General features: G+C 43.2%; 2 protein-coding genes across 6 annotated transcripts in view; both read left to right on the top strand.

Moving 5' to 3' along the window:
• The first annotated feature begins 7481 nt into the window (after positions 1-7481).
• On the top strand, positions 7482-8083 carry LOC139372613 (galactose-specific lectin nattectin-like). The gene has a single exon (XM_071112384.1). The coding sequence runs from the start codon at positions 7491-7493 to the stop codon at positions 7974-7976; it is 486 nt and encodes a 161-aa protein (XP_070968485.1). The 5' UTR covers positions 7482-7490; the 3' UTR covers positions 7977-8083.
• Positions 8084-12316: 4233 nt separating this feature from the next.
• Positions 12317-13185, top strand: part of LOC139372612 (protein FAM131B-like) — a 22793-nt gene continuing 21924 nt past the window's right edge. For 4 of the 5 annotated variants that reach the window (XM_071112381.1, XM_071112380.1, XM_071112379.1 and 1 more), the window contains exon 1: positions 12317-12434. In XM_071112381.1, coding sequence (XP_070968482.1) covers positions 12407-12434 — 28 coding nt within the window. In that variant the 5' untranslated portion in view covers positions 12317-12406. The remainder of the gene's footprint in view (positions 12435-13185) is intronic. The other variant, XM_071112382.1, reaches the window with a different exon arrangement.

The raw sequence follows: 13185 nt of genomic DNA, 5'->3' as shown, positions 1-13185 counted from the left end.
ATATGTACATAAGGATATATGAATGAGTGATGGTACAGAGCAGCATAGGCAAGATACAGTAGATGGTATCGGGTACAGTATGTACAAATGAGATGAGTATGTAAACAAAGTGGCATAGTATAGTATAAAGTGGCTAGTGATACATGTATTACATAAGGATACTGTCGATGATATAGAGTACAGTATATACGTATGCGTATGAGATGAATAATGTAGGGTAAGTAACATTTATATAAGGTAGCATTGTTTAAAGTGGCTAGTGATATATTTACATCATTTCCCATCAATTCCCATTATTAAAGTGGCTGGAGTTGAGTCAGTGTCAGTGTGTTGGCAGCAGCCACTCAGTGTTAGTGGTGGCTGTTTAACAGTCTGATGGCCTTGAGATAGAAGCTGTTTTTCAGTCTCTCGGTCCCAGCTTTGATGCACCTGTACTGACCTCGCCTTCTGGATGATAGCGGGGTGAACAGATATAAGATGAATATACTGTATGTCAATGCAAATGTGCATTCTGCCAGTATCGGTGTGTGTTAAGTTGAGGGCCTTAAATTAAAGTGATAGAACCGGTGTGAAGCCCCAAGGACTGTCATTCTAAATTTGAGTTGGATAATTTATCATAAGTTATGATTATGATTTGGAAAGGCGAGGCCCTTCTAAATTTGGGTTGGGTAATTTATCAATAGTTAAAGCTATGATTTGGAAAGGCAAGGCTTCTAAAGACAGAGCTACGCCCCTAAATTGTGAGGAGAGCCACTAGATTGTACCTTGGATGAGCCTTGCCCCAATATCACTCTGATCAGGGTTGGTGTGAAACTGTTATAACATGTGTTCTTTCTCTTTCATGTGAAAGTCAATATATGCATGTGCCCTGGACCAAATTCGGGAAAGACATAGAGAACCTCTAGAGACATGGAGAAATTGGCAATGCTAAAATAATTGCATATATTGGCTCTGCAAAACAGAGAGATTCTTGACTATCATTTGGCAGGTAAAGGGGGCACTTGTGCAATCATTGGCAATGAATGTTGTACTTTTTTCCCAGATCACTCTTCTAATATGAATGATCTCGCCAAATGCATTGCCACTGCTGATGACAACCCAGAATGAAGGGCTTGAAATTATGAAGTGTCTGGTTTTATGTGTTGATTTCACTCCCGTTAATAGAAATATAACCTTTATTATGATTTATTATAATCATATATTTTGATATAAAAGATACAGTTGAAATGCTTACGTTAAAATGTTTTGATGATTATCACAAATTATGTGATAAGAGGAGGGAATGTGCTGGAAATGGACAATGTTTGTGCTTTTCTAATGACTCATTTCTGTGTTCTATTCGCGTGCTTTTGTAATAACCATTTTTTGTGCTCATGCAAGTGACTGACTGAACGAATGTGCTCGCCAGAGGTATCCTGACTGCCATTAGGTACCGAGATGAGATCCTCAGACCCCTTGTGAGACCATATGCTGGTGCGGTTGACCCTGGGTTCCTCCTAATGCAAGACAATGCTAGACCTCATGTGGCTGGAGTGTGTCAGCAGTTCCTGCAAGAGGAAGGCATTGATGCTATGGACCGCCCGTTCCACAGACCTGAATCCAATTGAGCACATCTGGGACATCATGTCTCGCTCCATCCACCAACGCCACGTTGCACCACAGACTGTCCAGGAGTTGGCGGATGCTTTAGTCCAGGTCTGGGAGGAGATCCCTCAGGAGACCATCCGCCACCTCATCAGGAGCATGCCCAGGCGTTGTAGGGAGGTCATACAGGCACGTGGAGGCCACACACACTACTGAGCCTCATTTTGACTTGTTTTAAGGACATTACATCAACGTTGGATCAGCCTGTAGTGTGATTTTCCACTTTAATTTTGAGTGTGACTCCAAATCCAGACCTCCATGGGTTGATAAATTTGATTTCCATTGATAATTTTTGTGTGATTTTGTTGTCAGCACATTCAACTATGTAAAGAAAAAAGTATTTAATAAGAATATTTCACTCATTCAGATCTAGGATGTGTTATTTTAGTGTTCCCTTTATTTTTTTGAGCAGTGTATTTTAAAATACATAGTACTGTGTTCCTCAATGTTCACTTACAATATTTACTGGAGCTACTTTTTTCTCACCAGCTCTTACCCTCTCAAGCAACCCTAGGTCTATCATTGGCTGAGGGAGCCACCAAGGTGGGATAGCAGGAAGAACCACAGAAGGGCTGAACTCCTTCCCAAACAGTCCCATCTCTCGCCATGCCATTATCTATCCACCAAAAACGTGTCTTCAGACTTCGTTCATGCTCCCAGCATTCTAGGAGTGCAATTTTGTAAGAGTGTAATCTTACGTCTTTGAAGATTTACCCAATTATGCCATTGTCGGTTGTTTTCTCATCTTTACCAGCATTTTTCCCAACTCTACCTGCAGTGCTGCCACCGGGGTGGTCCTGATTACTCCACAACACATTCTTATGGCTTGTGCCTGGATTACATCTAGCCTTTCTAAAAGATGTCTGAGCTGCTGATCCATACGCTACACTACCATAGTCCAGTGATCAGACAGGAAATTAAGTCCGGGGGGGTCATCCAGTATGGGGCATCCTTTTTCTTTTTGCACAACCAAAATAAGTTTTTCACACATTTAATACATAATAAATATTTTCTATTACATTTAGTTTATTTCAACTGTTTTTTTAATGATAATTATGTGGGCCTTTTTCTGTAGGCTATGTTACAAACAAGATGAAATATGCATTAGGCTCATGTATTCAGCAGCTGGCAGGCAACCAGATGGAGTGATTGGAATAATTTGGCCAGAGGATGCAGACAAGACACCATTCATTCATTCATTCAATATTCATTGATATTTTGTGCCACTTCAAAATTACAAAGCGATCATCTGAGTGCATGTCATCAATAGGTGGCAGTGTAATGTATTCTATCACCATCACAATTCACTGTCAGTAAAGAACCTGGCGAAATGGAAGTAGTTTCCTCTACCACTGATCTGGAATCAGAATTGGTTTCTAGCTTGAGCACTGAAATGACAAGGACTGAGTGAGTAGCAGCACAGGTGAGATGCAAGGAATGATCAACCTATCGGGGAAAAAAGCACTTGACCCACCAGAGACGCATCACTAAGAGAGACAAACGCAAACATGAAGAGGGGTTGACAAGCTGACAGGTGGAGGAGTGAGGAACCCAGACATGACTTGCAGACGAGTGTGAAAGGCTCTGAACTATAGAGAACAAACATGCAGGCACTCTCGCGCTTCCTTTTTTTTCTCTCTCTGGGCGCCCACTGTCACTCATCTGCCTCATCAGTTGTGCCTCTTGTGTCAAGCAGGTTAAACTAGATTAGCTCTTTGTCTCACGTCCTCTCTCAGAAGCTGGTTTCAAAATATGCTGCTATTTAGTCATGAAGAAAAACACGACTGTTGCTAAAGCCACAAACCTGAATTTGTGTGTCAGCAAACTGCACCCCCTGACACTTGATTTGCTAAAGCAAACTGCACCCCCTGACACTTGATTTGCTAAAGCAAATTGCACCCCCTGACACTTGATTTGCTAAAGCAAACTGCACCCCTGACACTTGATTTGCTAAAGCAAACTGCACCCCCTGACACTTGATTTGCTAAAGCAAACTGCACCCCCTGACACTTGATTTGCTAAAGCAAACTGCACCCCCTGACACTTGATTTGCTAAAGCAAACTGCACCCCCTGACACTTGATTTGCTAAAGCAAACTGCACCCCCTGACACTTGATTTGCTAAACTAAGGAATAAGGCTGGAGAAATGTAAGCACCCTGAAATTCATGGATGAAACTATATGGATTGAATCTGTATATTCACTCCAGAAATGATTAAAAAAGCTATACTGTAAAGGCAGCAATACAGCCAGACAAGGGTGGCGGCAGGTAGCCTAGCGGTTAGAGCGTTGGGCCAGCAACCAAAAAGTCACTGGTTTGAATACCTGAGCTGACAAGGTGAAAAATCGGTTGACACTTAAGCCTATTTTGCTCCAGGGGCACTTTAGTACTATGAAAACAACACATTTCACTGTATATGACAACAACAAAAAATTGCCACGTAGTAATTGTGTTATTGCCGCATACATCTTTTTGATGTTGATTTTTTGGGAGGTTTGGCTGCTCTATCTAACCCTGTGGTCATATCATCACTGCAGCTGTGTTCTTCCCATAATTTGTGTGACAAGTTTTGGCACAGGGCTTCTTGACACAAGCAGACTGTAAATAGTATGCTACAATCTGCTATATTTACTGCTGTTCAATCATCATTTAAATGAATGATACACTTCAAATGAGTGGTTTCAGCAATTTCAGCCACACCCATTGCTGACAGGTGTATAGAATCGAGCACACAGCCATGCAATCTCTATAGACAAACATTTGCAGTAGAATGACCTTACTGAAGAGCTCAGTGACTTTCAATGTGGCGCTGTGACAGGATTCTACTTTTCCAACAAGTCAGTTTGTCAAATTTCTGCCCTGCTAGAGCTGCCCCCGCAACTGTAAGTGCTGTTATTGTGAAGTGGAAATGTCTAGGAGCAATAACGGCGCTGCCACTAAGTGGTAGGCCACACAAGCTCACAGAAAGGGCCCACAAGTGCTGAAGCCTGTAGCGGTTAACAATTGTCTGTCCCCATTTGCAATACTCACTACCAAGTTCCAAACTGCCTCTGGAAGCAACCTCAGCACAAGAACTGTTTGACGGGAACTTCATGAAATGGGTTTCCATGGACGAGCAGCCACACACAAGTTTAAGATCACCATTGCCAAGCATCTGCTGGAGTGGTGTAAAGCTCACTGCCATTGGACTCTGGAGCAGTGGAAACAAGTTCTCTGGGGTGATGAATCATATAGACAAATCTGGGTTTGACGAATGGCAGGAGAAAGCTACCTGTCCGAATGCATAGTGCCAACTGTAAAGTTTGGTGGAGGAGGAATAATGGTCTGGGTAGGGCTGTGGCGGTCATGAAATTTTGTCAGCCCATTAATTGACCGTTAATTAACATAACCACTTTTAGTATATCCAGGCTCCACACAATCAAGCCTCTGATGCTTTGGATCATCTACATTTAAAATCAATTGAATATACACCATCACAATAAATGAATGATTTATTTTAGGCAGATCTAAAGAAACATTACGATATTAAGAAAATGTATTTCAGAATAACAGAATATAAATTGGCCTACTGTATGTTATCTGTTTATTGTAAGGTTCTGCTTTTCTTTTCTTAGTCAACCTTGTGTTCTGTTTCTTTGTGTTCTGGAACGTAGCCCTGTCTTTAATTTTTGTTCATTGATTTCACCTGTGTTTGTTTCTCACCTGGTCTCATCAGCTCCCTATTTAGTTCAGTTATTTCTGTTTGTATGGTTGGGAGGTATTGTTTGACTGTGTTTTACCTGTGGTTTGACCATTGCATGCCTGTGACCACAACCCCTGCCTTCTGCGAAGGCTTAATAGGCATCTGCAGCGCTCTGCGCATGAGTCTACACCTTTTTCTCCCGGAGTATTCATTACAGCTATGAGCCATGCAATACACTGTAGGTTTGTTAATTTAACAGACAAGATATGCTTATAAATCCCGTTCCACTATTTTATATTATATGATTTTATAGTAAGAATAATATAATTGACCTTGGCTGAATAAAGTAGAATGGACATTTTACCCATTCCCGAACGCGAGTGCACGCATATGAAGGTGGCTATGTTCAGTGTAAAATTGAACATTTGGAACGGGTCCTATACACTATATTTAGCGATTTTTGGCAATTTTAGTGAATGATACAACGCATAGAATGCGTTAGAAATCAAAAGATATAAGGGCTGCATGATGCTACTATGGGCTATTGATGATCTGAAAAAAATCGCAACCAAAAAAAAAACTTGCCTCAGGCAATAGCGAATGGAGGCCACATTCCCGCCTGTACGTTTTTCAATCATATTGGGTAGGCTACTCCTGTAATTTCGCTGCGCCACAGATTATATTCTGCTCTAACTCTGTATGCCAATTGGCTCTCCAACCCTGTTCCTGCAGCTACAGTACCCAGTGCTTAATTTGGGAAACAAAGGGAAATCTGTTCTTGAACATGGATAGTAACATGTTTTTAAAACGAAACATATTTCATTAAACTGTTGACAGCCACTAAAGTAATGTGTCAGTCTCAATCATGGGGCGGGAAAAACCCCTATTAATAGGCTATTCAAAAACAAATGTGCTATAATTGTAGGCTAAATCTGAATTTGTATCATTTAGGCTAGACCAATTATGTACCAAAGATATCTTAAATCAATGTTTTAATGTTTTTCTGCCAGATGTAATATGTGGTAGGCTATGTATTGTATAAAGGCACAATCATTATTTTTTTTTAAATGTAAGAAGAAAAATCGGCCTTGGGCTCCTTCATATCTTGGCCTATGCTTATGCATCAGCTCTAATATGCATATGGGGGTTTTGAATGAATAATCACTTTAGAAAGCGCTGTCCATTTGGTCGTGTTAGGCTTTGAAACAACATCCACAACGACCATGTTTTCCATTCAGTTTCAACCTGTTGTCGAACTTCTTTCTTCAAATTGATCAATCACAACAAGGTGAGTTTCAAAAAGCACATACTGTTTTGATGATAAGTGTTTGATGTGATTTTGGGGAAGACTCTTTCCTGTTTCAGCATGGCATTGCCACTGTGCACAAAGCGAGGTCTAAACAGAAAATGATTTGTCAAGATTGGTGTGGAAGAACTTGACTGGCCTGCACAGAACCCTGACCTCAACCCCATCGGACACCTTTGGGAGGAATTGGAACATCAACTGGATTAATTGGAACATCAACTGCAAGCCAGGCCTAATCACCCAACATCCATGCCTGATCTTACTAATGCTCTTGTGGCTGAATGGAAGCAAGTCCTCGCAGCAATGTTCCAACATCAGGTGTAAATAGAAGCAAAGGGGGGACCAACTCCATATTAATGCCCATAATTTTGGAGTGAGACGTTTGACTAGCAGATGTCCACATACTTTTGGTCATGTAGTGTATACTGCATACTGATTCTTGAAGAATATAACTTATAAATGCCTCATGAACGTAGTAAGCACAACTGTCTTATCCCATCGTAACCCCAAATACTATGATTTGACGCCGTTGTCTATGTTTTGTTGTCATTTGGGCCCGTAGCTTCAAGTTGCTGTCAATCCTTTAACAGCTTCAGTGAAGGCTGAGTTGAATAGTACATTTATATAACATTCACTCAGGTGCGGACTTAGTGATTTGAAGGCCCTTGGCAGAGCCCCCCCCCCCCCCCCCCCCCCCCCCCCCCCACTGCGTTCACATACGAGATAGGAAATGTGCCACGTCCTTAAATTATCCGCCAATGATCTGATGCCCACCAGCCCCACCTGCCCTCTTTAAAAATATATAAAAGGACGGAACCTGCTGCAGCGCACACACCTACCCGCCCAACACTCTGCACCATGTTAGTGTTCCTCTGTGTCGTCTCTCTCCTCAGACTTGCTTTGGGTGCTACTGTACCAGACCAGGAGGAAGAGCTATTCCAAAATTCCTGCCTCATGGGCTGGTATGACTTCAATGGACGTTGCTATAAGTATGTTGCTTCACCAGTGGTCTGGGCTAACGCTGAGTCCTACTGTGTGTCTGAGGGAGCAAACCTGGCCTCTGTGCACAGTGAGTCAGAACAAATGTTCATCTCAACCCTGATCAAGAGTTTCGACCCTGCGGAGAGACCAACCTGGATCGGGCTGTCTGACGTCCACATGGAGGGGAGATGGATGTGGTCTGATGGGTCAAAGGTAGACTTTACCAAATGGTATGAAACACAGCCTAATGGTGGAGTGACTGAAAACTGCGTAACAACTCACTTTTCAGGCCCAAAGTGGTTCGACAGAGACTGCAACAGCAATTTGTACTCCTTTGTCTGTGCCAAACGTCTCTGCAAATGAGCTGTCTTTCGAGATGGAGTGACTGTCCCTGGCTGTCCTGAGACTTCCATCCTGTAGAGGAAACCTGGTTTTAAATAATAAAGAAACATGTTTTATTGGAAAAGAATGTTGAATTGAAAATCCTTGAAGATGAATTGTAAGTAGAACTAAAAAGGGTTTGTGTTTGTTTCAGCTGTCTTTTTCTTGTGTCAAGAAAACCCTGCACCAAAACTTGGCACAATAATTATGAGAAGAACACAGCTGGGTTATGTGGCAATACCCACCTTTTCTGGAATGGCTGTAGTCCTGCCTTTGAAACACAGCTTACACACACAAAGGTTATCCATCTGCAAGTGGTGATAAATGTCAATTAAAAAAATCAGTACTAGCAAAGGAACTAAAATGATCCAGATTGGCTCTCATTCGCAAGGTTGAAAATATTAGCAAAACATTAGCAATACAACACGTCTTCACATCCTTGCAATGGATGTTTTTGGGGGATTACGATAAAGTAAGAAAGCAGTAGTTAGCCGTTTCAGGCATTTCTAAGCAGTGCCCTTCAAAAACATTTACATAACATACACTCTGAGATGGTGAATGTACCGCGTCCTTAAATTATCCGCCAATGTTATGATGCCCACCTGCCCCACCTGCCCTCTCAGATAGATAAAGGGCAGGACGCACTGCAGCACACCTAACTGCTTATCAGTCCCAGCACAAATAATCAGAGCTGCAGACCTTAGAACCGTCTGAGAGAGAAACGTCTGTACCATGTTTGTGTTCCTTTGTCTGTCTCTCTCCTCAGCCTTGCTTTGGGTGCTGAACATGACAATCCCGTAACTGACCAGGGTGAAGAGCTACCCTCAGGGGACTCGAATGCCTTTGGAATGTGGTTTTCGAGGGATTTTCAATTACTATAGTATTGTATTTCCCACCAAAATAACATGACCTTAGCCCAAAAGTTCAAATATATACCAACGTATGCATTTATAGGGACAGTGTTGCAGTTTTACATGTTATACAGAAACAATATTTTACTTCTTCCTTGTTGGGGAGAGAGAGAGAGTGGTTTTTATTTTTCAATTGTGAGCATTATTTAGTATCAATAGCAGTGAAGGGATACAATTGACAATTTCCTATTTAGAATCAGCAAGCAAGACAATACGACATCTTAAATACATATAAATGAAATGATTCTACATATTATATATATATTATAATGTCTTATAAATAATCCTAGTGCTGATGATAAGGTGCTTGTAGTGGAGTTAGGATACAGTCAGACAACAAAGTCACAGTAGGCATGACTAAAGTGGCAGTGTGCATTGCTCACTGGTTTCAAAATGTTGCAAAGGGGAGAAACCATCTCAGGGTAGCAAAATACCGACATCACCACGAGAGACAGCTAACCCAATACGCTTAACCAAAGGGGTTGAGTCAGTTTATGTGTCCTGATGAAACCACAGTCGTCCATCTCAGTCGCCGTGAGTGACGGCACGTGCCGAGCCAATAAGCCGGTGAGTAAATTAAAACCTCGCTGAATTGCTCCTAGTCTACCTAAAGAATCGATCGTCGCCAAGGGCAACAAACCGGTACAGTTGGTGGCCCCAAGGCGTGCTCTCTGTTTGGATTAGTGGGTTGTCAACAGTGGCAAGGCCACCGCATCCGTTCTAGATGTGCATGGTTCGCTGGGGGCCTGTATTCAACACGGCACCTGAAGTGTCACTACGGCTATTGCAGTGTGTGTGGCAGTTGTGCTGCGAATGGCTATTTTTAGCCATAGCAGTCAGTCTTGTAGTGAGGTCTGCTTCGAGCGATCATGCATAAGGTTGGGTTCCGATGAGGGGATGCTATGCGGGGAAAAGGTATTTATTTTTGATGTATCAGGGCAGCTCGAACAACCAGATGGTGAAACAAGGGTAAGCGACATTTATTCTGAGATTTCAAATAGTATTTGAACTCAGGTCTGGGAAGAACGTTACTGTGTGAGAGAAATAAGAATAATATAAATCATTCTGAACACGTGAACACGTGGTCATTGAGTTTAATGGAACAATCATAATTTGGCTACCACCATCTACCAATGACAAATGAATGAAGTTTGTTTCGGACCTCAGACAGGCCTGGAAGGCAATGCATGACAAACCTACGCACATTTAAACCACCACTAACCCTAAACTCAACCAATCACCCGCCCTTATAACAAAGCTCCAATTTACCATACATCGGAGAGACATCATGTGTTTTTTAATGAGGAAGCGTAGTGGGAGGATTAAGAAAGTGTTCCTGAGAGCGACTTCTCTCAGCCTGCGTCCCAAATGGCACCCTATTGGATTGCCATTTGAGAGGCAGTCTCTGAGTCCTCTTCCCTGGGAGAGAGCAGCAGTGATCAGATGCTTTACCTTTGGGTGTCTGGAGGCCCATTGAGCCTATTGAGCATATTGATTGAGCTGTAGGTGCGAGTGTGGGACGGTTCGTTATTTGTCTTTGCTGTAAGCTTTTGAACCTAGCCTTTTGTGGGATTTATATCAGTATGTGTGTGGGCAGCTTGGTCTCATAGTCTAGACGTAACACAGTAAACGTAAATCCGGGACACTCACATTAGTATAACATGTTCTGTTTGGTATGGTTACATGAGACAGATAGTTACTTAAGGCAAAAAAGAAGGTTGGGTGGTTGGGGGTTTCGAGTTTGAATCTCATCACAGACAACTTTAGCATTTTAGCTAATTAGCAACTTTTCAACTACTTCCTACTTTTTAACTACTTTTTAGCAACTACTTAGCATGTTAGCTAACCCTTTCAGGCACCAGTGAGGTCAAAGTGAATATCTAAGTACTGTCCTACCATGAGACTCAGCTTGTGATAGACCAACTCATTGCCAAGAATAGGATTACCCATCAGCCCCTTCTCTTGGCATGTCTCTTTGTGATCACCTCTCTTTGACCCCTAACCCCCTTCAGTGATGAAGTAATAAATATGCACATGTGTGATGCATGCATGTGGAGAGATACATTTGCAGACATGATGTGCATGGACAAATATGGACACACACAAGTAAAGTAAACACCAAATACATGGAAAGACCAATAGCTAGCCAGCTAGCCAACCAGCGAGCCTACCAGCCAGCCATACAAACGCACCCACATCACACACACACACACACACACACACACACACACACACACACACACACACACACACACACACACACACACACACACACACACACACACACACACACACACACACACACACACACACACACACACACACACACACACACACAGAGCCATACATAGAAACATGGCTGTATGTTTCTTTCTGTTTTTCTGTGCTCTGTCACCCTTCCTCCTCTCTCCCCCTCTGTCACCCTCCCCCTCCCTCCTAGGATATTAATTTGTGCATCTCAGCGTCACCCCTCCTTAACATGACTCAACGCTTTCCCCCCTTCACTCCTACCTCCTCAGCTCCCCTCTCTGTCTCTCCATCTGTCTCTCTCTCTTGGTGTAAGATGAACATGTTCAAGAAGAGATGTCACTCTTTCTCCCCTTATTCAGCCAATGCCCACACGTTCATATTCTAGTTATTCTAGTCTATTCTATATTAACCAATAGTTTTATGACTATCCACATGACCAAATTCGACGGCCAATGCTGTCAAAGCATTGAGCTCCATAGGGAAAAAGCCAGTATTCAATGTGTGAGATTTGACTCGGCGCATAAAAGCAGTCACTGAGGGAGTAGGAGAGAGTCAGAGAGCTCAAGGACTCATCCGTTGTCCTCCTGCCTCGCCTCCACACAATTGAATCACTGTCTGAGTTTATATGTATATTGTGGGAACAAGACGAAGAGAGACGGAAGGAGGGAGGGGCAGAAGGAGAGGAAAAGAGCTGTACTGCATTGCCAGAGAGAGAAAGAGAGAGAGAGAGCGAGAGAGGGAGAATAGAGACATACTAGACACATTTATCACAGAAGACAGAGAGGATGTTTCCAGTTGACAGAATAGGTCAACATTTCTGCTAAATGAGTTATACTTCAATCACTTGGAGAGTTGGGATATTAATGGCATTGAAGTAACTAGTACTTGCTTGTCATTATTTCAACGATGTCAAGTCTTTCCTTCCACACCTCCCTCTCAGACACGTTGATTTATTGACTGACTAACCGGGGATGCTCCAGCATCGCGACGCTGCACTCTATCTGTGTCTCTGTGTGTGTGTGCCAGTGGGTTTGACGGAGGTAAGGAGAGAGAGGGAGCGGGCGAGACAAAGGCAGAGCAAGAGGAGAGAGCGAAAGGGAGCAAGAGAGTGAGAGAGAGGGAGAGACGTGCACACACACACACACATACGGAACGAGACGGGAGGAGAGAAGAGGAGTGGAGAGAATGCCTGGCGAAAGGGTGGCGCTTCCTCGCTTGCTGCTTCCAGGGCCTCTGTGAGAGACAGACACCATGGGCTGCATCGGCTCCCGGACCATCAGTAAGCAGACCCCCATCTTTTCCCCATCTGCTTTTCCCCCAGTGACGAGGGAGATGGAGGAGGGTGGGAGTGGGGGAAGGGGGACTCTGGGGGGGGACTCTGAATTTCTCCTCTGAAGCCGTAAGTACGTTTCTATGGAGACGTGTTGGTTAACGGGGCTCGGCAGCGTACGTCTGAGGCTAGACAGAGAGGAGAGGTTTTTCTTTTGCATGGTGAATGCTGAATGTGGGGAATAGGGAGAAATGGCAAGGCGACGGCGTGACAATGGAAGTGAAGGCAATTTCTAGTGGACTGGAATACGGGCCGACTCGGTTGACATTTCAAATGTATATGCCTAATGGACTGTACAACCATGTGCGCGTGGAGATAGGTGTGTGTGTGTGTGTGTGTGTGTGTGTGTGTGTGTGTGTGTGTGTGTGTGTGTGTGTGTGTGTGTGTGTGTGTGTGTGTGTGTGTGTGTGTGTGAGAGAGAGAGAGATATACAGAGGGCTCTGAGGAGACAGAGAGAATGAAATATGACAGTAGAGGTTGTTTACAATGATGTCAGGGGAGACATATTAAAGGAGAGAAATAGAGAGAGGAGGAGGAGAGACAGAGAAAGGAATGATGTGAAATCCTGTTAGCAGTGTCTGCATGGTGTACTGTTGCACATATAGATAGTGATGAAAGAGAGAGGAAAAAACTGGGAAAGAGGGAAGCAAAGAGAAAAGAGAGCAGACCTCTGATTTTCATGACGGATGAAGGGATCGGA

This window comes from Oncorhynchus clarkii, chromosome 18, assembly GCF_045791955.1.
Source record: "Oncorhynchus clarkii lewisi isolate Uvic-CL-2024 chromosome 18, UVic_Ocla_1.0, whole genome shotgun sequence".
Classification (NCBI taxonomy): Eukaryota; Metazoa; Chordata; class Actinopteri; order Salmoniformes; family Salmonidae; genus Oncorhynchus; species Oncorhynchus clarkii.
This window is presented reverse-complemented; position numbering and strand designations above follow the sequence as displayed.

Coding starts and splice junctions, on each gene's coding strand:
- LOC139372613 (XM_071112384.1), top strand. CDS start 7,491: ATGTTAGTGTTCCTCTGTGTCGTCTCTCTCCTCAGACTTGCTTTGGGT.